Source organism: Mobula hypostoma, chromosome 26 (genome assembly GCF_963921235.1).
Source record: "Mobula hypostoma chromosome 26, sMobHyp1.1, whole genome shotgun sequence".
NCBI classification, from domain to species: domain Eukaryota; kingdom Metazoa; phylum Chordata; class Chondrichthyes; order Myliobatiformes; family Myliobatidae; genus Mobula; species Mobula hypostoma.
In genome coordinates, this window is record NC_086122.1 from 16,986,890 (window position 1) to 17,011,986 (window position 25,097).

Here is a 25,097-nt window from a genome sequence, read left to right on the forward strand (position 1 = left end):
TTAGTACTTTTCCTATGGCTAAAATAGCGCTTAAAATGAAATAACAACTTTCAGCAGCATTCTCACCCTACAAACATAACAATTTCACTGATCAGCAAGGAAGAAATGCTTTCCAGTCAGGATTTTGCAATTCTTTCCTTTCTTTTTCAATCTTTTTATTAGTTTCATAATGATAAATATAACATAGTATTGATACAAAGTTATTGGGATTACATTGTTATAATTAGCATATTTAAATATAAACCCAGTTGACACAATCGTATTAATCCTTCCAATCGTACAGGATACAAATATAATATACAAAAAAAAACATGAAAAATGAAAAAAAAAATATACCCCGAAAGAAAAACTAACCTAAACAATGCTAACCAATTAAAGTAAAGAAAGACATGGGCTGTTATGTAACATCAAAAATAAAGAACCATTAGTGTCATTGACTTTGCAATTCTTGATAATGACATTCGTGTTCATGCATATTTGAAGTTGTAGATGATATAGATTCAGCTACGAAAACCCATGTTAAATGTTAAATGTTAAATGTTAAAAAAGAGATGAATCAGCTCTCTCTGGTGATTTCCTCTTCATCATGTGGTGCAAACATAACTTGCCTTTTATCAGTCCCAGCTCAGGCGCTGAACATAGGTTTCAACCAACTCTATACCTGAGCACTTGCATATAAAGTTGTACATTTTCCAGCTTGTAGCAAACAGATGATTAGTCTCCAACAAACGTTGCCATTTTTCCCTGAGCACAGAAGGAACCAGTTGTAAAATCAACTCCTTTTGATGCCAATTTTACAAGGTCGTCCAAGCAATGCCAAGCAAAAAAAAAATCACATCAAATCTGAATTCTGGTCTTGTGTAATGTTAGGATTAGGTGTGTAATATGTAATGAAGTCTCGAAGTGAATGGTCCCCCCAAGGCACAGATTAAACCAATGATTCTCAATAAATTTGCCAAAGTCCTTTGCTGCAGATCAAACTGAAGTGCTCCAGGTTCCTCCCATATCCCAAATGCATGTGGGTTGGTCAGTGAATTGGCCACTTCAAGTCGTCCCCGGTGTGTGAGTGAGTTGGAGAATCCAGGGAGAAGCTGGTAATAATGTGGGAGAATAAAAACGGGTTTAATGTAGCTTCTGTGTAAATGGGTGGCTGATGGTCAGCATGGATTTGGTAGTCAAAGGGTTTGTTTCTTTGTGTATTTCTCTGATTTTGTGACTGTTTTATGTCAAACTGATTGAAGTAAGATTGGTGTGGTGGTGTCTTATAGCATCTGGGTTTATCCTCAGTCTCCATGTTACAATCTAACCACTGCAGTTTAAATCAATACATACAAATTAATGAAATTGGTCCTTTCATACTGCAGTTTCACTGAGATATATCAGTGACTTTAACCAAATTATCCATAGTATTGGGATCATATGGGTGAAAGCAGATGGAACAAGCAGCTGACAGATGGCAGACAAATGTGTAATACGTAATAAGGAATGCTAAAACTCTTTCTCAGTTTTAGTGAGGAAGCATTCTTATAATATTAGGGAAAAACTCAAACCACTACTGTAAGGTACTATTTTATTTATAGAAGTAGATTAACACTTAGACATGACCTCAAGACCTCTTGCTATTGTAGCCCAAAGCGCTTTTCCTTCAAAGAGAAAAACACATTGAAATGTTGTAGCAGTTGTAGTCTTGTAAAGACAGCAGCCAATATATACACAGCAGAATCCAATATAATAGAGGAATTACAAATTAAAACATCTTTTAACAGGAATTGTTGGTTGACCGATGAATGTTGGACAACTATCCTTCATTGTAGAGCCACCAAAGATGAACTAAAGATTGTTGATTATCTGAGCACCTGCACCAAAGAGTCATCTCAAAGGCTGTAGAGGGGGATGTGAACTTTGAAATTGGATCACTTATAAACATGCTACAAACTCTATGACTTAATGAAAAATTGCTTTCTAAAGAGAAGTCATACTCTTATTATGAGACCCATGAGGACCATCATTTAACTGTTCTATGACTTGCTGATATAAAGGAGCTTCAGCATGTTCTTCTGAGGGTTAAGAACGGTTTCAAAATCTCAGAATGCTTATGAGGACTCTTCAAAGATATACATTCAGTGGCCATTTTATTAGGTACACCTGTACACCTGCTCATTAATCTAATCAGCCAATCACATGGCAGTAACTCTAAATGCATAAAAACATGTAGACATGTTCAAGAGGTTCAGTTGTTGTTCAGACTAAACATCAGGATAGTGAAGAAATCTGATCTGAGTGATGTTGACCACAGAATGATTGTTGGTGTCAGATGGGGTGGTCTGAGTATCTCAGAAACTGCTGATCTCTTGGGATTTTCATGCACAACTGTCTCCAGAGTTTACAGAGAATGCAGTGAGTCATCCAGCGAGTGGCAATTCTGTGGGCAAAAATGCCTTGCTAGCGAGAGAGGTCAGAAGAAAATGGCCAGACTGGTTCAAGCTGACAGGAAGGTGACAGTAACTTAAATAACCACACAATACAACAGAAGTATACAAAAGAACATCTCTGAATGCACGACATGTCAAATGTTAAAGTAGATTGCCTACAGCAGCAGAAGATCATGAACATAATCTCACTGGCCACTTTATTAGGTACAGGAGGTAGCCAGTGAAGTGGCCCCTGAGTGTTTAAATAGAAAAGCACTGGGAAAATCCTTTCTTGAATCCAGTGTTTGGAACCAACAGGTCTTTTTTTGTTCCCTTTCCAACTTTCTACCGTCTGCACACCTCAGCATATGTAGTCAATCTGTCTCCAAGCACCTCATGACCTCCACCATAGGTACTGACCTCTTGTTGACCTGTTACCCATGACCTGTATTTCAGCCACCCGCCAGCACCCCCACTCCACCATCTGCTCAACCCCCAAACTGTCCCAGTACCAGACAATTTCCAGTCAATAAACCTCCACTGCAAATGCAAGAGCTGCCTTTGATTTGCAGGTGAGCCTGGAATTGCATGAATCAGAATTAAGGTCATGTTTAATATCACTGACATATGTTGTGAAATTTGTGGTTTTGCTGTAATGTATAAAAATCTATAAATTACAACAGGAAATATATATAAGTGGTTCAAAAAGAGAGCAAAAATAGTGAGGTAGCGTTCATGCGTTGGTTCACTGCTCATTCGGAAGTCTGATGGCAGGGCGAAGAAACTATTGATGGTGAAACCACAACTACAGACAGAAAAATATAACTGTGAAAATCAGAAGGTTCTTATCTCTTGATGTGGTCATATTTAGTTCCTGGAGTCAAGGCACAAGGCAATGTGTTTAGTGCTTTCCATAAGAGTATAGTACAAACGACGACTAAGTATCATGCACCCCATTATTGATGCTGTGGATGGCTTGAGAGGTTATATGTATATTTGCCTGCATGGTTTAGGCATACTTGCAGATATCACTAACAGCTGGCAAGCATTTAGAAATGCTTGGAAAAGACAGGCAAGCACAGTGAGCAACTAGAAATCATTTTAAAGAAATCTAAAACCCATTCTGTTTCGGAAGTGTCCCTGTGCTGACTACCAAGTCTCTGATGAAGTAGAATTGGTTTGTGGATTTAGTGCCACATGCATCAGTGCCGGATAACAGCAGCATTACTAACGCATCCTCTGTACCTCAAGGGGATAGCTTTTATAAGATTATGCTCGCACCAAGCATGCAGTACGGCTGTGGGAATAATGCTGTGAGGAAAGAACAAAAATGATAAAGGTCACTAATAGAAAAACTTCGGCTTGCACCACTGGCACTGGTATCAACATTATAAAAGATCTGCTTGTTTAATGGAGATGACTTCATGATTAAGAGCAGATGGGACTGTTAAAAAAAATCATCATTAAACTGTTCCATGATGCAGCTACCACTTCAGTTTCCACTTAGAAATGAGGAAATCATATGCATCAACATGAATTGCTTCTTAAAGCGTAGGGAGAAGCAAATTGCGACCGAGATGTTGTGGAATACCACATCAGTGCAGTCCATGCTGAAGTTATCCTGGGATTGTTTTATGCTGGCAGATTGAGAGAAGTTGGAAGATGCCTCCCTTCGAGTAAAGACTTTTCATCTTCTCTATTTCACTCATGTATCCAACTTGCAGTAATAATAGCCTCTGGTTATCTCTTGAATCATGTAAAGTGTAAAAGTATTTTCCATTATTTTTTCTTGATATTTTTTAATTTATCTTCCGAATGATACCAAAGAAACATCTGCATCATTAGAAAACTATTCAACATGTTATGCTCAAATCAGATGGTGTTGGGACACTATATTTTAAGATGCCAGCAATGAGAGCAGATACAATAGACAGTTGCAGCTGCTTCTATCTTGGCTCAATATCACACGTAGCCTCAGAGTGAAATTTGTCATGGTGACATTTTGCCATTCCCAAGCGCATCATCCTTTGGTTTCTTAGATTATTTGGACTGGCAATTTAATAATAAAACATGCAAAATTATATTATCAAAGCTTACTCTCAGAGAGTCATTATTGTAGCTGTCTGCACTCTGTTAGCAGCAGAATTCTTTCGGGATTAGATGATCAGAAATTCAGTGTCCAGCTGGAACCTCGATTGCACCAATGTAACTCTTCCAATATTATGGCTTGGATCTGAACTGTGTCCAAAGGTGAAAGATCAGTATTTAATATTTGCTTGAAATAATTAATTGATAGACATAAAAATGTTAAAATTTATCATTGTTCTTTTTTTTTAAGAAAGATAAGTTGGAACAAAATGTCTCAGTTGTACAGCAATGCACATTTGAAAGTGATGTTTAGGCTTATCATTAAGAATGTACAAAGGAAGCATTTTACCAGCAACACATACTTTGTTTTTAAATGGGCATTAGAAGTTGGAAATACCTTACTCATGTTGATATCTATAAAATTTACTGCAAATCATTATATTATATATCATAATATATTAAGTATCAAGGAAGAAGTACAGGATCCTGAAGACCCATGTTAAATATTGTAGGAATAGTTCCTTCCCTTCCTCTATCAGATTTCTGAATGTTTCATGAACCCATAAACACTATCTCATTATTCCTCCTTTGCACTATTTATTTATGTAACTTACAGTAATTTTCATATCCTGTCTTGTACTGCCGCCGCAAAACAAAACTCTTATGAGCTATATCAGCGAGAATAAATCTGATTCAGATCCTAACACATCATTTTTGTTTTCTTCTATACATAGATTTTTGAAGGGGGACAATACTCAATCTATCGTTAGATGCTGAAGTGAACATAGCCCTTCAAAAGATCGATGTCAGCCTTTTTCTAATCCTTTTGTCAAAGTACTGTCTTATTAGCAGCATTTTCAGTGACATAAAACATTACTCTCATAAGGAAAATAACATTTGAGCATTTGAAAAGTATCTCAGGAGACAAATCACTTCAAGGGCATGTAGCTGATGTAGAATCATTTCAATGTTTTTTCTGTGTTAGAATACAAATTGAAAGATGCATCCCTTAAATAGAAACCATTGCATTTAACAAACACAACTCACAGGTCTCAGCATTCTCTTTCCTATCTTTTAAAAGCTTGCATCCAGCCAGAAATTGACTTAAATCTGTAAACTAATCTTACAATTTGTCAAATGAATTCAGGGTAGGAATATAATATAATCCTTGGACACCCTGCCGACATTTCCAGTGGGTAATGATGTGCCCTATTTGAGTTTTAAAGAAACTTTGTACAGACTAAGTAATGTTAACTGCAAGGGAAATTAGAGACTTAACCAAGAATAGGAATTAAATAGAAAGTTGCAAAGTTTTCAAGTTGGGACATCGTTATAAATGAAAACCTTGCAAATGGAGTTAGGTCTTCTGCTAACCACTTAACTGACACTCCATCCACCATCATAAATAGTCTTTCCCACCATGACCAGCACACTCTGTCTACAGCATGCAGCATCTACAAAATGCAGTATTTTAGTGTAATAGCCAAAAGATTTTGTGGTCATGTTTAATCCAAAATAAAAACATAATCACAAAGCATAACTGTAATAGAAAATATATTTGCAAAAAAAAAAAATTGGGGGATTGAGTACAGAAGACACATTTGTTGCTGCTGCTCAAGATTTCTGGTGTTTCAAGATTTTTTAGTGTCTTAGGAATAACATTGCCAGCAATTGCAGTTCCTGACATGGATTTAAAGAATAAAGGAAAAAAATATTTTTAGACCTAAAAAATTAGTATGAATTCAGATGGAGGATTGTGTGCAGTTTTGATTATTTAATTACAAGAAAGATATGATTATTTTCAAAGATGAAAAAAGATTCTATCCTCTTGAATTCTATGTTTTGAAGAACCACTAATTAATTTGAGCTTTCCTTCCATTCAGTAAAAATGTTTTTCATTTACAAATTCATACTTTTGTGGATACTGTGTAATCAAATTTTTCAAAGCTGTTCCATAAACATCAATGTACTGATGAGTTAAACCAAATAATATATTTAAAAAATTGGAAATTAAAGAGCAAATATTTGACATGCATTGAAATAATTTGGTTTAAATGGATTGCATTTCAAATGAAAAAGATATTTTAAAATTGTTAACTTGTATTTATATAGAATCATTCATGAGTTCAGTACATATGAAATCTACATCTCTTAAACCCTGCGGCATTGTAAACACAGCATGCAATTTGAGTAAAATATTTTTCTTCAAAAACAAAACCACAATTAACTAGCATTTAGTTAAGCATGTTCAAGAATTACAAGTCACTTCAGAGTGAACCAAAGAAAATTATTAATGGTGACAATTGAATACTTAGTCAAAATATTAAGTATTGAAGGAGTTCCAAAGGACGATCTGAAAGTGGGGGTGTTTCAGGAAATAATTGAAAGGATGGGTGAGTGTCTGCCTGTATGTTGGAGGGAGGGGTTTACATAAGAAACTAGTATTGGAAGAATTTAGAGGATTGTAAGTTGTAGTATTGTTTCTGAGTTAGGGAGTCACAAAACATGAATGAAATTGAAAACAAGCATAAGACTTTAAAATTTGAGGTTACAGCAAGCTGGGAAACATTAAAGGGAAGAAATTTCTGGATGAGTGAGACTTGGTACTGCCTGGGTTACAGGTAGCACAGCAGAAGTTTGCACATGTGGAAGTTTATTCTGGATTAGGATAAGTAGTTGCTGATGTATTTTAGTAGTCGAGTCTAAAAATGACGAAAGTGTAGATGTATGATTTGGCAGCAAGTAGTTGGAAACAGGAAAGTTGCTGGAAGTGAAATGGAAACTACCTTTTCTTCATATCTAAATTCAAAGTGAAGAATATTTTCCACTGGTGGGCATAATGCCATCAGCTTACTCTAAACATAATAACAGCAGTATATGCAGTTAGATAAACTCCTTGGGATATCACATGGATGTTCCCATTGAGATCCCAGTGTTTAATTAGAAAGAAGTTTTTGATATAAAGTGGTTATCAGGAAGGAAGCTCAGTACTTGCTCAAATGGGATACATAGAAGCATAGAAACATAGAAAATAGGTGCAGGAGTAGGCCATTCGGCCCTTCGAGCCTGCACCGCCATTTATTATGATCATGGCTGATCATCCAACTCAGAACCCAGCCTTCCCTCCATACCCCCTGACCCCTGTAGCCACAAGGGCCATATCTAACTTCCTTTTAAACATAGCTAATGAACTGGCCTCAACAGTTTGCTGTGGCAGAGAATTCCACAGATTCACCACTCTCTGTGTGAAGAAGTTTTTCCTAACCTCGGTCCTAAAAGGCTTCCCCTCTATCCTCAAACTGTGACCCCTCGTTCTAGACCTCCCCAACATCGGGAACAATCTTCCTGCATCTAGCCTGTCCAATCCCTTTAGGATCTTATACGTTTCAATCAGATCCCCCCTCAATCTTCTAAATTCCAACGAGTACAAGCCCAGTTCATCCAGTCTTTCTTCATATGAAAGACCTGCCATCCCAGGAATCAATCTGGTGAACCTTCTTTGTACTCCCTCTATGGCAAAGATGTCTTTCCTCAGATTAGGGGACCAAAACTGCACACAATACTCCAGGTGTGGTCTCACCAAGGCCTTGTACAACTGCAGTAGTACCTCCCTGCTCCTGCACTCGAATCCTCTCGCTATAAATGCCAGCATACCATTCGCCTTTTTCACCGCCTGCTGTACCTGCATGCCCACTTTCAATGACTGGTGTATAATGACACCCAGGTCTCGTTGCACCTCCCCTTTTCCTAATCGGCCACCATTCAGATAATAATCTGTTTTCCTATTTTTGCCACCAAAGTGGATAACTTCACATTTATCCACATTAAATTGCATCTGCCATGAGTTTGCCCACTCACCCAACCTATCCAAGTCACCCTGCATCCTCTTAGCATCCTCCTCACTGCTAACACTGCCACCCAGCTTCGTGTCATCCGCAAACTTGGAGATGCTGCATTTAATTCCCTCATCCAAGTCATTAATATATATTGTAAACAACTGGGGTCCCAGCACTGAGCCTTGCGGTACCCCACTAGTCACCGCCTGCCATTCTGAAAAGGTCCCGTTTATTCCCACTCTTTGCTTCCTGTCTGCTAACCAATTCTCCACCCACATCAATACCTTACCCCCAATACCGTGTGCTTTAAGTTTGCACACTAATCTCCTGTGTGGGACCTTGTCAAAAGCCTTTTGAAAATCCAAATATACCACATCCACTGGTTCTCCCCTATCCACTCTACTAGTTACATCCTCAAAAAATTCTGTGAGATTCGTCAGACATGATTTTCCTTTCACAAATCCATGCTGACTTTGTCCGATGATTTCACCGCTTTCCAAATGCGCTGTTGTCACATCCTTGATAACTGACTCCAGTAGTTTCCCCACCACCGACGTTAGGCTAACCAGTATATAATTCCCCGGTTTCTCTCTCCCTCCTTTTTTAAAAAATGGGGTTACATTAGCCACCCTCCAATCCTCAGGAACTAGTCCAGAATCTAACGAGTTTTGAAAAATTATCACTAATGCATCCACTATTTCTTGGGCTACTTCCTTAAACACTCTAGGATGCAGACCATCTGGCCCTGGGGATTTATCTGCCTTCAATCCCTTCAATTTACCTAACACCACTTCCCTACTAACATGTATTTCGCTCAGTTCCACCATCTCACTGGACCGTCTGTCCCTTACTATTTCTGGAAGATTATTTATGTCCTCCTTAGTGAAGACAGAACCAAAGTAATTATGCAATTGGTCTGCCATGTCCTTGCTCCCCATAATCAATTCACCTGTTTCTGTCTGTAGGGGACCTACATTTGTCTTTACCAGTCTTTTCCTTTTTACATATCTATAAAAGCTTTTACAGTCTGTTTTTATGTTCCCTGCCAGTTTTCTCTCATAATCTTTTTTCCCCTTCCTAATTAAGCCCTTTGTCCTCCTCTGCTGAACTCTGAATTTCTCCCAGTCCTCAGGTGAGCCACTTTCTCTGGCTAATTTGTATGCTTCTTCTTTGGAATTGATACTATCCCTAATTTCTCTTGTCAGCCACGGGTGCACTACCTTCCTTGATTTATTCTTTTGCCAAACTGGGATGAACAATTGTTGTAGTTCATCCATGCAATCTTTAAATGCTTGCCATTGCATATCCACCGTCAATCCTTTAAGTGTCATTTGCCAGTCTATCTTAGCTAATTCACGTCTCATACCTTCAAAGTTACCCTTCTTTAAGTTCAGAACCTTTGTTTCTGAATTAACTATGTCACTCTCCATCTTAATGAAGAATTCCACCATATTATGGTCACTCTTACCCAGGGGGCCTCTCACGACAAGATTGCTAATTAAACCTTCCTCGTTGCTCAAAACCCAGTTCAGAATAGCCTGCTCTCTAGTCAGTTCCTCGACATGTTGGTTCAAAAAACCATCCCGCATACATTCCAAGAAATCCTCTTCCTCAGCACCTTTACCAATTTGGTTCACCCAATCTACATGTAGATTGAAGTCACCCATTATAACTGCTGTTCCTTTATTGCACACGTTTCTAATTTCCTGTTTAATACCATCTCCGACCTCACTACTACTGTTAGGTGGCCTGTACACAACTCCCACCAGCGTCTTCTGCCCCTTAGTGTTACGCAGCTCTACCCATATCGATTCCACATCTTCCCGGCTTATGTCCTTCCTTTTTATTGCGTTAATTTCTTCTTTAACCAGCAACGCCACCCCACCTCCCCTTCCTTCATGTCTATCCCTCCTGAATATTGAATATCCCTGAACGTTGAGCTCCCATCCCTGGTCACCCTGGAGCCATGTCTCTGTGATCCCAACTATATCATAATCATTAATAACAATCTGCACTTTCAATTCATCCACCTTATTATGAATGCTCCTTGCATTGACACACAAAGCCTTCAGGCGCTCTTTTACAACTCTTTTAGCCCTTATACAATTATGTTGAAAAGTGGCCCTTTTTAATGCTTGCCCTGGATTTGTCGGCCTGCCACTTTTACTTTTCTCCTTAGTACTTTTTGCTTCTACCCTCACTTTACACCCCTCTGTCTCTCTGCACTGGATCCCATCCCCCTGTTGTGAACTAACCTCCTCACGCCTAGCCTCTTTAATTTGATTCCCACCCCCCAACCATTCTAGTTTACCAAACATTTAATTTCAAGAGGAATCAGCGACTAGAGAGAGGAATATATATGTATTTGCTTGAAGATAGTTCTTTTGATTTACCAATCCTCAGCAAGCTAAACTATGGTTCATCCTAAGTTTGGTCTTAGAAAAACAGCCCAGCAATAGAGAAACAGTGGTGATAACCAATACACTGTTGGTGAAGGAATATTAGGAATCATTTGACTGTAAGTAATCTGATTCTATTTTAATGGAATGTTGCATAAAAGAAATAAAAGGAAAAAGAAGGAACGTGCTTGTGATAAATATTGCAGAACTTGTAATATGAAAGTTAGAGAACTTGTAACTCAAAAGATTCTTTTGGAATTGTGGTGGAGGAAGAAGATGAATGAAGAGATTTAAATATAGACACGAGAAACATAAACTTTGGAGGAAACAACATGGGCTAAAATTGGGTTTTGACATGGAATATGGTTTAATCATGAGGGTTTTAAACAAGCAACTAAAAACAGGCTTGAAAGAAGGAAGTGGAGAAAATGATAATAAAAAGTAGCATGAAGGCTGCAATGGGAAATTGTGTGTTCCGCATGCAGTAAATGGCCGGTAGTGTAGCGGTATCAGCATTGGACTTTGAGGTGAATGTTCCTGGGTTCGAATCCAGCCGGCCTCTTCATGCTTTCCATCTCTGTGCTGGGTTGAGCATTGAGCTAGCAATTGGCCTATGCTAAATGCTAAAGAAATAAGGAAATGGCAAAAAAAAAGTTGCCTGGTGCGTCACAAGGCATGGAAAAAGGAATAACAACAGCTCTATAGGAATTGGGTGAAGGGAGAATTAAAACCAAATCTAAATCAAATAGTCTGTTGTTGAGGCTGCAGTGAAACATTGAGTGCAACAGTCCAAAAAAGTGAATGAGAGGCTACGTCAATAGTCATTGGCATATCCCTGAATGCATACCCTAGGCAATGCAAAGCTGTTAAAATTTTGAGTTATAATTCCCCTTCCTTCAGAACAGGTTTAACCAAGTAACCAAATGCTTTAGCAACAATACATGTAGGATTTTAAATTACTACCAGAAGAAGGGAAGGGACTTCTGGTGCCCTCCGCGACCCTTCTCTCAATCATCGACTCCGACTGCCGACATTAGTGTGACCATGGTTGTTGGTTTCAGTTCACCCACATAATGATGTCAAAAGTAATCACATGATCGTAAGGAGATTTGTGTGGCCTGTTGACATTGGATGAGGTGGCATGCAAAGGCAATAAATTCTTTCTTTCCTTTAATCATTACTGGTAAATTCTCCCTTTCAAAAATGTGCATTTTCCAATGAAATTTTATGCAAATTGTACAAGAGAAAAAAATGTTATTGAAAAATGGACCACATATTCAATTTTTGCTCAAAGAAGGAGGAATTAAAATTCCATTATTTAATTATTCATCAAGATATTGTAAGTTGTGTTGTTTTAAATGACTTTAATTGTCATTTTGTTTTTGGGCTCTTGGTTTGTTTTTGTCATCTGATCTTCATGTACCTTTCAGTTGGTGAGATTTGGCAATTCCAAACTAGCTTTTTGTAATCAGCAACGTCTTGACTACTATGCAAAACGCATAATGAAGGAAAGTATGAAGTGTCCCAACATCTCCACTTAAAGGAACTACCCACTAATTATTGATTTGTTCATTCAAATCTGTTATCTAATGGAAACAAATTTTAACTAATGATAAAACACTGATGGCAGTAGCTGTGCTAATATTAATGTTAGGGATGGGAGAAGTATTATTGATGAATTAAGAGCATTGGTACATTGGTTTTGTAAAATTTGCTTCTGTTCCTGCAGTAACTTTCCACTTCCACTTCCATTCACTCGTCCACTTCTGGTTTAAGATGGTGCTGTTGAAGTCCATTGATTACTTACTGGCAGTTAATGTTGAACTTTATTTAGTCTAAAGTAGTCTGTGGCAGAGATTTTGATAAATTTGCACCACAAAACCTAATCATCTCACTCAAAGAACCAAATGGGATATTTCGAGTATTTACTGGAAAGCCACACTGGCACATTTGTAAGTGAAGCAAATAATCTAGTTGTGACTAAGCCAAAGTGTGTGATAGAAACTTAGTAAGGTTTTCCAGTGCCTTTGGCAGTGAAGAGTGCAATGCCAAAACTTACTGCGAAACTGTGGTATCCAATATTTGATTAAAAAATCTTAGAGAAACAAAATGAATTGCAATGTTCTCAATGCTAAATGTACTGGGAGCAGTATTGCGAGTTTCTTTAATCTGATCATTCAAAGCCTTTCTTGTGCATTTTTGTTTTGCAGTAAGCACGGAGGTTACTCCAGTTTGTCCAAAAGGGTGTGAGGTATGTTCGGAGTACAATGGATGTTTAAAGTGTTTGCCTAAACTGTTCATCCTTCTGGAAAGGAATGACATTAGGCAGATTGGCATTTGCTTGCCATCATGCCCACCTGGACACTTTGGCGTTCGGACGCCAGAAATGAACAAATGTACCAGTAAGTGGAATTTCCATATTAACTACATTGTTTTGATCATCTTAAGATGTTTATAGTATGTTGATTACTTGCCATTTATTTATTTGATTCATGCTTAACTGGGTCCAATTTTTCCCATAACATTGCTGTTGTTATTGGGATTTGGAAATGACTGGCAATGGACTATTTAGTTATCGATGGTAATGTGTCAGATCTCTTACCTGATGTACAGACACATGCAAATGCTACAGGGATTGAAAGAACATTGACCAAATTGCTCCTTCTGATGCCAATAGTACAGATTCAATTTTAATTTTAATTTGCAAAAAAAACTTTCTGGTCTGAGATTGATCATGCTTGGAATCTTTTTTATGCCTTCGAGCCTCAGCTGCTCAGCAGATACACTTGCCGATCCATTTACAGAGCTCCATGGCCAGTGCCTCGTGTTGTTTATACCATATGCATGTAATTAACTTCGCTGTCTGTTGACAACCTGTAAGTTCCTTGGATATTTATCACGTATTTAAAGTAGCTAAGTGAACAAAATGAAAGGCAATCCAAAGGCTTCTACAGGGAGATTATTAACAAAAACACCAGAGACAGATTGAAGAGGGGGCAGAAGGAGATAACAAAACATTCTTTTATGAAGTAGAAGCTATAATCTGGGAGGGTGATGGTATGAGATTCAATAGCAAATGTGAAAAACTTTATATATTATTTGCAACGGGAAAATACTCCAGGAGAGAGAAAACAGGAGTGTAGTAGTTAGATAGATGGATACTTTATTGATCCCAAAAGTAATTACAGTGTCGAAGCAGCGCTACAAGTGCACAGATACAGTGCCTATAAAAAGTATTCACCCACCCCATCCCCTTGGAAGTTTTCATGTTTTGTTGTTTTACAACATTGGAACACAACAGATTTAATTTGGCTTTTTTTTTTGGACTGACAAAAAAAGGCTCTTTCATGTCAAAGTGAAAACAGAATTCCACAAAGTGATCTGAATTAATTACAAATATGAAACACGAAAATAATTGATTGCATAAGTATTCACCTCCTTTAATATGACACACCAAATCATCACTGGGGCAGCCAATTACTTTTGGAAGTCACATCATTAGTTATATGGAGATCACTTGTGTGCAGTCAAGGTGTTTCGATTGATTGTAGTAAAAATACACCTGTATCTGGAAGGTCCAACTGCTGGTGAGTCAGTATCCTGGCAAAAACTACATCATGAAGACAAAAAAAAAGTACTCCAAGTAAAGCCTTGAAAAGGTTATTGAAAAGCACATGTCAGGAGATGGATACAAGAAAATCTCCAAGTCACTGAATATCCCTTGGATATTAAGTCAATTATTAAGAAATGAAAAGAGACTGACACAGCTGTAAATCTGCCTACAGCAGGCTGTCTTCAAAACCTGAGTACCATGCAAGAAGGGGACTAGTAAGGAAGGCTACCAAGAGATCTATGACAACTCTGGAGGACTTACAAGCTTCAGTGGCTGAGATGGGAGAGACTGTGCATACAGCAACTGTTGCCATGATCTGATGAAACCAAAATTGAGCCTTTTGGCTATCAGACTAAATGCTACATTTGGCATAAGCCAAACATCAATAAAAACACACCATCCCTACTGTGAAGCATCAAGCTGTGGGGGTGCTTCACTGGAACAGGCCCTGGAAGGCTTGTGATGATAGAAAGTAAAATGAATGTAGCAAAATACAGGGAAATCCTGGAAGTAAACCCGATGCAGTCTGCAAGTAAATTGCAACTTGGGAGATTTATTTTCCAGCAAGACAATGACCCCAAGCAGAAAGTCAAAATTACACAGCAATGGCTTAAAACAACAAAGTTTTTAAGTGACCAAGTCAGAGTCCAGACTTCAATTCAATTGAGAATTTGTGGCTGGACTTGAAAAGGCTGTTCACTCACAACCCCCCAGGCAACCGATCAGAGCTTGAGCAGTTTTGTAAAGAAGAATGGGGGAAAATTGCAGTTTGTAGATGTGCAAAGCTGATAGAGAGCTATTTACGCAGACTCAAGGCTGTGATTGCTGCCAAAGGTGCTGACTTGATGGAGGTGAGTAAATATGCAATCAAGGAGTTGGGTGCTTGCTGTTCTGGTTAACAACAGATGGTGCAATCCGGGTCATATTACGATCGAGGAACGTGTTTGTAGACCGGATATTGAACTTTTTACTGTTGGACTTCGGCCACATTCCACCGAGATACAACACTGGGCGGCACGGGAGGTCGTTCCTGCCTGTGGCCATCGAACTTGCAGCTCCTCCCGTGGAGGGTCAGACACCCTGAGCCAATAGACTGGTCCTGGCCTTATTTTCTATCTGGCATAGTTTGCATTTTGTTGTTTGATTGTTTGCGGTTTTTGTATTGCTATATTTATGCTCTATTCTTGGTTGGTGCGGCTGTAACGAAACCCAATTTCCCTCAGGATCAATAAAGTATATCTATCTATCTATCTAATTATTTTGTGTTTAAATGTATAAATTGTAATAAATTTAGTCTGATTAGTTTTCACATTGACATGGAAGAGTCTTTTCTATTGATTGTGTCAAAAAAGCCAAATTAAATCCATTGTGATTCAATGTTGTAAAATAATAAAACATGAAGCTTAGAAAAATACAGGGCTATGGGTAAGCCTAGTAATTTCTAAGATAGCGACATGTTCAGCACAGCTTTGTGGGCTGAAGGGCCTGTATTGTGCTGTAGGTTTTCCATATTTCTATGAAAACTTCAAAGGGGGGGGGAATGAATACTTTTTATAGGCACTGTATACAAATATTTCTCTTATTTCTCTTCTAATAAGTTACTCTCACAATCTGTCCTGCACTATATCAAAAGGGTGAAGCAAATTGTGGAAGTTTCTTATACGGTCAGTACAAACTCCTCCTGTGCCATACAGTTCTAAAAATATTACACACTAAGATCTATGAAGCCATGAAATAGCTGCCCTGAATCTTAGTTGAGCTGAGGCCTCCATTGGTCAGAGTTGACCTTGGATGTTGTGTCTTAGTGGCATAGATATGCAAGCCTGGGCAGTATGGAGAGCAAACTATTACCCACACATCAGGATTCCCCTCTCCGCACATCTGATGAACCCAAAGGAACGGCAGAGACCGATACAGTTTGGTAACAGCAGCGTCACAGGGGTTGTCGGTCAGCATTGAACTCAACGTCACACTGCCTTAGGGATCCCAGCTCCAGAATTTTCCCTCGGGGTCTACTGAAGCCTTCCCCATGAGTGGGTATACCTGCAGGGCAGCGGAGGTTTGAGATCAGAGTTTTCCTTCTCCTAGATGAGCTGCCAGCCACGGCTGACAAACGCCCCTCTGTCTGAAGCGAATGGTTTTAAGGCGCCAGTAACCCTTTGACCCTTCTCCTGTCAGTAGAAATGGTTCCGCCAGGCTTAGCAGCTAAGCCACACGTGAAAGCCAAGAGCTGGGCTAGGTTGTCAGAGGCTATCTGAGACGCACACCATTGGGAGTATTGAATAGGTAGTGGGAGCTTGTCCACATTACCACCCCCCGACTATAACAACCTTAAGGAACCCTGAAACATAACTTTTAATATAAACATACAGTATTTTTAAAATGTATTTTCTCAGATCAGAATTGTTGCGGTAGTTAACCAGCTGCATCTGCCTGGTCATGGATTGTACCTGTTCTCTGTTAGTTCTTCAGCGCTGTCAATAAACACAAGCGTACTCTGGGTTTAATTAAAAAACACTTGGGAGAAAAATGGCAAATTATATTTGTATGCAAAGTGGAGAAATTGCCACATAGTTGCTGTACAGCATTCTGAGATGGAAATTGAGGCTTATTGTTCAGCCAGCGACAGGAAGCTCCAGTCTGGATTGTAGCATGCTATGACTGACCTAGACATGCTTAATGCTGACACGAGGGGCTCACAATGGGAACGTGTGGCATCCTCTATTATTAATTTTCTTCAGCATAATGAACACAAGCTTTCTCAAAGTCAAAACATAAAATATGTTTGTAATGGGCACAAATTAAATTTCATACATTTTTATTTTAAGAAAAGTTTTAAAATAACTGTGGTATGTTATCCTATGATAAGTTAGCTGCTTCATTAGATTAGATTCAACTTTATTGTCATTGTGTCGAGTACAGATATAAAGCCAATGGAATGCAGTTAGCATCTGACCAGAAGTGCAAAAGGATAGTATTATTTACAAAATAACTTAGAGTAAAAAGTAAGTGCTACAGCATACAAATATAAAAGTATGGAGACAGTCCACTATGGGTGCAATACTGCTTAGCGCCGTGATGTGAGGTTCAGCAGGGTCACAGCCTCAAGGAAGAAGCTCTTCCTGTGCCTGCTGGTGTGGGAGCGGAGGTTCCTGTATCGCCTAGCGGATGGGAGGAGAGTGAAAAGTCTATGGTTAGAGTGAGGTGCATCCTTGATAATGCTTTTCGCCCTGCCCAGGCAGCGCTTATGGTAGATGTTCTCAATGGTGGGCAATGGGGTGCTGATAATCCGCTGGGCAGTTTTCACCACCCGCTGGAGTGCTTTGCGGTCTGATACAGGTCTTGCTTGCTAGTCTCACCGATTATGAGCACCCCATATGTGTGACTGTGGATAATTGCTTAAAATCAATAAAGTATAAAGAAGGAAATCATCAATTATAGGGGTATGCAGATAAAATTTATCAACACCAAAACTGTTACCACTTTTGAAATTATTTAATGTTTAGTTCTGTTAGGAACTTATTGGGAGTTTGGATGTTGCGTAGGAGTTGCATGAGATGTTGGTGAGGCCAAATTTGGAACATTGTGCGTTGTTTTTTTCCTACAGGGAAGTTATCCATAAGTTTAAAAGAGTACAGAGAAAATTTACAAGGATGAAGCTGGACTTGAGGACATGTGTTATAGGGAAAGGTGTAATAGGATATGGCTTTATTCCCTGGAGTGTAAAAGAATGAAATTTGATAGGGGTAGACAAAGTTATAAGGGGTATATATAGGAAAAATGCATGGAGGTTTTAGCTACCAAGATTGGGTGAGGCTAAAACTAGAGGTCATAGGTTAGGGGTGAAAAGTGAAATATTTAAGGAAAACGTGAGTGGAGGTCCTTCACTCGAGAGGGTGGTGTGAACATGTAATGAGCTGCCAGTGGAAGTGATGGTTGTGGGTTTGATTGTAACATTTTGAACGATGTTTGGGTAAATACATGGATGGTGGGGGTATGGAGGTTGATGGGACTAGGCTGAATAACAGTTAGGCATGGACAAGTTGGGCTGAAAGGCCTACTTCTGTACTTTGGGATTCTATGACTCTGACTCAATATTGAGATTTGAACCTAATATGGACCTAGCTGTCATTTAGGAGTCTTTGAGTTGCAAGATATTGGTCCCCAAAACTCCCTGTTGTTGCTAGCCTTTCAAGCAGTGATGTAACTTGCTGAGTTATCCGTCATGCAATGTGAATGATGTGCCAGTAATTGCTTCATAAACACAGTACAATATTACTGAAATCCTTATTGAATTTGGTCTGCTCGCTGGAGACCTACTCGTTCTTTCCCCCAGGCAACAACCTACTGCTCCTAGAATCCTCAGGTGACCTCCCATTTTCATACGCATATGCCTGAATGAGCTTAGCTGAGGACTAACAGGCACAGAGTGGCAAATGCTGATACAAAACTCTTCATTTTCCCATGATATTAGATCTTAGAAACAAAGCTGTGTTCGATTTCATGGCTCAATTAGATGGCAGGGTGACATTTTATTTTGGAACAGAAAGGGGAACTGATTATAAATGCATTTTCGTGAGAGCCTGAGTATGTGGCGTTGCTGGAGTTTTTAGGTTAGGTCCTCTTTTATTAACATATGTAATTTATTAAGAAAAAAGCACTGCATTTTGAAAACTGAAGCACACAAAAGGAAGTGCTTCTTAGTACCCTTGGCACAAGCATTGTGATTTCTCCTGATACTAGGAAGATAGAACAACTTGGAAAAAAAACACAACACAAAAAGACACGCATGGTAACTAAAGACTGAGATTACAGAACAGATACGGTTCTGCTTTTGAACACCAGTCACCGAAGATGAACCTAATTAGGACCTAGGTCCATATTAGGTTCTGTTTTGTAACAGAAGCTGCAATTGCATCTATCCAATAACAATAGATAATTAGTAACAGAGAATTTTATCTGAAATTTGCAGACAGACATTGCTGGCACCAACCATGACTATTATCTCCCACATTTTTGTGCTGAAGAAACATTTAATATTAATCAGAAATCCCAAGCTGTCCACAGGTTAACTTAAAAACTATGTAAGACTCTTTTATGAGAAAAAAAGCATAATTCTCCATGCTAACCTGTCCAATATATAATTGTCATTAGATATTATTTCAACAATTGATCTGGTCATTATCATCCTGCTGATGCGAAGATCTGGCTGTGTGAAATTTAACTGTGAACATTTATTACACCAGTGACTTAATTTCTTAAGTTCTAATTGGTAGTAAATTACCTCAGATGCCCTGAATTTAGAGAAAATGTTTTAAAAATGTTAGTTTTTCCTTTCTTTTTTGTTGTTTACTGCCTGTAGTGACTGCTCGAACAACATGCCGCCGCTAGAAACCACATGGCAAGTTATCTTTGTATGACACGCCCTCTGACCAATCCAATAATAATGCTCCAAAAAGTCAAGGAAATGTGTTTAATCCTTCATTAGCAACTAGCAAAACACACAATCTTGAAGTGATGAAACTTAAACTAGCAATATTAAATGTACTTATGTGGGCTTAAGCGAAGTTAAGTGATTTAAAATGTAGTTAAGCAAAGTTGAAATTGCTTAATTATTCTTAAATGTAATTAAACGGTCAACAAAGTTATGAAACCCGACGGTCCACAGCTCAAAACTGCCTGAAACAAAGCACAAATACATAGCTAAACCCTTTGTTTTTACCATGTCCCCACCCACATGACCAGTTATCATAATAAACGTACTAAACGTGCAACAAAGAATATAATGCAGGTAGAAAACAGATACATGGCTCCTACACTTCCATTCTAATTGATTCTCCTTTCAGTAAAAACTCTGTCTCTGTGTCAGACAGAAATGAATAATTCCACTATTACTCACTCCCTGTGTTTGTTGAAGAAAAGTTGCTTATTTTGTAGTCAAATACAAATTCGCTTGTACAGTATGTGCAACTCTGCCAGTTTAGATCATTTGATTGATATTTTCTGTGAAAGCAACTGTGTCTGATGAAAACATTGCAATTTCCCAATAAAATGACAAATTAAATTCTGGAAGAAGTAGATGTTGCGTCTTTGTTGGTTAAACACTGAAACACATCTTTAAGCCAAGTATGAGGCCCTTTGAAAACCGATAAGGGGACCATTCCTATTTGCCTGGATAAAACCACTCCAACAACTCTTAGCTTCTATAGATGCATGGATGATGTATTGACTTACTACATCATAACCCAGCATGGAAACACCAATGCCCTTGAATGGAAAGTCCTACAAAAAGTAGTGGATACAGCCCAGGCCATTGCGGGTAAAGCCCTCTCAACCATTGAGCACATCTAAATGGAGCGCTGTTGCAGGAATTCAACATACATCATCAGGGCCTCCCCACTCCCACCACCCATGACAAGCTCTCTTTTCACTGCTGCTATCAGGAAGAAGGTACAGGAGCCTCAGGACTCACACCACCGGTTTCAGGAACAGTTATTACCCCTCAACCATCAGTATATCTTCACTCAGCTTCATTTACCTAGTCATGTTCCCACAACCTAGGGACTCACTTTCAAACACTGTTCAGCTCATGTTCTTGATATTTATTGCTTATTTATTATTATTATTATTACTTCTTTCTTTTTGTATTTACGCAATGTGTTGTCCTTTTCACACTGGTTGAACACACAAGATGGTATAGTCTATAGTTATTATTCTATTATGAATTCATTGAGTATGTATTTCAGGGTTTTATATGGTGACATGTATGTACTTCGGTAAAAAATTTACTTTGAACTTTGAAGAACTCATCCCCATGCAGGGCAAAGCAGCCTGATATTATGCTGGACATTCAGTCTTTGTACTATCAGTGCCAAAAGGTGGCTGTATGTACCACCTACAAAGTGCACTCTGGTTCCTCGTCCAGGTAATTCTGATGACATCTCCAAAACCTATGGCCTCCACGGGCAACAGGAGACCACCTCTTCTAGGTTCATGTCCAAGTCACACAGCACCCTGACCTGTGAATATGATTATGAGGACACGCAGTCCCTTTTTATGGTCATTTAGTAATGCATGCATTAAGAAATGATAAAAATGTTTTTTTCCAGAATGATATCATGAAAACACATGACAAACCGACTTAAAAACTAACAAAAAACACATAATTATAACATATAGTTACAACAGTGCAAAGCAATACAGTAATTTGATAAGAACAGACCATGGCACAGTAAAAGTCTGAGTCACTCGAAAGTCCCATCATCTCGCCAACGGTAAACCTCCAGCGCCGCCAACTTGCTGACGCAGTATCCCGGAAGCATCCAACCACAGTCCGACTTCAAGTCCGTCCGAAAAACTCCGAGCCTCCGACCAACTATTCGACACTGAGCACCAAGCATCATCTCTGCCGAGCGTTTCGACCCTGGCCCCGGCAAAAGATGATACGCAAAGCCGCGGTTTTGGGGCTTCGTCTCCGGAGATTCTCAATTGCACAGTAGCAGCGGCAGCAAAGCAGGCATTTCAGAAGTTCCACCAGGTGTTCCTCTGCGCTGTCTCACGGCTGTGCCCATCAAATCCAGATAAATGCACTGCCCTCGAGTTACACATATCGATATTCATTCGGAATGGCCACGTGCGCAGCATCACGCCGCCATCTTCTCCTCCTGCAGTGCCTTTCTTCATTGTCACTGGATCTAAATCCCAGAACTTCCTTCCCAACAGTGCTCTGGGAATACAGTGACCTCAAGAACTCCAGGTTGTTCAAGAAGGTGACTTACCACCATCGCTTCAAGTGCAGTTAGGGGCAAGTAATAAACGTCACCCTTGTCAGTGATCACCTGATCGGAAAAAAAATACATATGTGAAATTAAATTCCTGGTCTATGGATGGGTCCACTGGGGTAGCATGATAGGGTAGTGGTTAGCACAACGCCTCACAGTACCAGCAGTGACCCAGGTCCAATTCCCGTCGCTGCCTGTAAGGAGTTTGTACGTTCTCCCGGTGACCTCCTATGCTTCCTCCCACAGTCCAAAGACATACCAGCTGGTAGGTTAATTGGTCATTGTAAATTGTCCCATGATTAGGCTAGGATTAAATTGAGGGATTGCTAGACAGCATGGCTTGAAGGACCAGGAGGGCCCATTCTGCAGTCTATGTCAATGAATAAATAAATAAGTATTAGAGTGATTACAAATAGAACAGATTAGTGCCTTTATCCGAAGCTTGAGAACTGGGGCTGTGCCACAGAGTTCGTGAATTTTTAATAAGTGTCATTTTTACGATGAGCTATTCCATCTATTCTCCTAGCTGCTCGGAGAGTAATTCTGAGCACTGTCAATTCTGAAGCATTATAAGAAGCTACATGATGCTTGTGAGAAGTGTCACCAACAGATTACCTTAGTCTGTCAATGGTGGCCATGGCAACCTCTAATTGCAGGGCTGATCATAATAAATCATTGTTTTGAATGCTTTCCTTGCTTTCTCCAACAGGTCATAATGTTGTGTATTAGATGCTTGTTAAGAAAAATGGCTTTGCTAAACCTGGAGTCTGAGCATAGTTCAATCACATTCAAAGAGCAGGTTTTTGGGCCATAACACATAGGAGCAGAATTAGGCCACTCAGCCCATCGAGTCTGCTCTGCTCTTCCATTATGGCTGATTTATTATCCCTCTCAACTCCATTTTCCTACCTTCTCCCTGCAACCTTCTTGACACCCTTACGCGTCAAGAACCTCTCAATCTGTCCTTTAAATATACCCAATGACATGGCCTGCACAGCCTTCTGTGGCAATGAATTCCGCACAGTCACCACCTTCTGGCTAAAGATTCATTTCCATTCTAAAGAGATGTCCTTCAGTTCTGACAACACACATCAAAGTTGCTGGTGAACGCAGCAGGTCAGGCAGCATCTGTAGGAAGAGGTGCAGTCGACGTTTCAGGCCGAGACCCTCGGTCCTGACGAAGGGTCTCGGCCTGAAACGTCGACTGCACCTCTTCCTAGAGATGCTGCCTGGCCTGCTGCGTTCACCAGCAACTTTGATGTGTGTTGCTTGAATTTCCAGCATCTGCAGAATTCCTGTTGCTTCTGTTCTGAAGCTGTGCCCTCTGGTCCAAGGCTCCACAACTATAGGAAACATCCTCTGTATGTCCACTCTATCTAGGCCTTTCGATATTCGATAGATTTCAGTGAGATCCCCCCTCATTCTTTTAAAGTCTAACAAGTACAGGCCCAGAGCTAACAGGCTCTCCTCATAGGTTAGCTCTTTTATTCCTGAAATCATTCTCCTGAAAGTCCTCTTCAGTGCCAGCACATCTTTCTTCAGATAAAGAGCCCCAAACCGCTCACAATACTCTAAGCAAGTTCAGACCAATCACATCCTTGCTTGTATATTCTAGTTGATAGAATTCTATCATGCTAGATGTTTATGGTTTATACATTTCAAACCCAATTGATGTCTTCCTTCCAAGAAATGTAAAGCAAAAGCACAGAGACCCTGGCAAATAAGAAGGGACCGCAGTAAATGCACAGACTGAATGCTGGAATGAAATAACAGTTTTCATAGAATATTGAAGATTATAGCAGAGGGAGAGGCCTTTAGCCCCATCATGTCCTTGCGGACCATGTTGGTGATCAGATGTAAATAGAATGAAATAAGAGTAAACACGAGGAATTCTGCAGACGCTGGAAATTCAAGCAACACACATCAAAGATGCTGGTGAACGCAGCAGACCAGGCAGCATCTCTGGGAAGATGTACGGTTGACGTTTCGGGCCGAGACCCTTCGTCAGGACTAACTGAAGGAAGAGCTAGTAAGAGATTGGCTTCTTATTGTGAAGAACAAATTGCAGAAATTTGAGTGAAGTTATATTTTCCAGGGATAATCACTTACTGGAGATGGTCTGTAGCAACACTAATCCTATACAGTGGTCTGGCTGTCATTATACATTAACCTGTCATTACACACTAACAGCTTTCACTTATCTCAAGTTGCTTAACACAAATTAGAAATCAAACAGTGAGCATTCTCTCTGCTTTGATGCTTTCATTTTAAAACAAACTTCCAGCTATTTTTAATGCAGTCACTGCTTGAGATTTTAGTTTTGATCTCCTTGGCTTTCCTGAGTATCAATACCATTAATCTTTCTTCTTATCAAGTGAGAGTGGCTGGTTGAAGTTTTGTATGGCGTGTCTTTCAAATATTAAAACAGTTCTGGAATGTGATGTATTTCTGCTCCAAATTATGGTGGTCAGTGATTATTAGATGCAAAGTAGAGATTTTGCTCGATATTTGTCCCCATTTAGTAGTAGTGACCATGCTATATAGTCATGTCAGTACATTGCATTCTGCCTCTTAAATTCATACCATTCATTTTGTTGGATCGGAGATAAAGTACAAGGCATTGACATGTCTATGCAGCTGAACATTTGTTTGATACATAACTAGTTCACAGAATAAGGCCAATGATTTGTGGACATTATTAGCTGCTAATGGCTTGTACCCTTTGTCAATTTTAACACAATGATTTATTTGTTTTGTATTCAAACCCTACCTTCTGGCTGTAGTAGGAGCAATATCTCTCCCTCGTTAGTGAGAGGGCCTGTTGAGTTGTTGGGGTGTTAGGAGGATAGTAGATTTTGCTGGTCTATAGATCATGGTCTCAGGGGGCTTGCTAATGCTTGGTGGAGGATGAGCTGATCCTTTCTGGTGGAACAAGTAGGGGGAGGGTGGGGAGTAGGGATTTGAGGTTC

The 25,097-nt window shown here is 39.4% G+C and overlaps 1 protein-coding gene across 2 annotated transcripts in view; it reads left to right on the top strand.

Annotated features, from left to right (window-relative positions):
• Positions 1 to 25,097, top strand: part of rspo1 (R-spondin 1) — a 207,427-nt gene that overhangs the window by 66,253 nt on the left and 116,077 nt on the right. For both annotated transcript variants that reach the window (XM_063033738.1, XM_063033739.1), the window contains exon 3: positions 12,945 to 13,136. In XM_063033738.1, the coding sequence (XP_062889808.1) occupies positions 12,945 to 13,136 (192 nt within the window). The remainder of the gene's footprint in view (positions 1 to 12,944; positions 13,137 to 25,097) is intronic.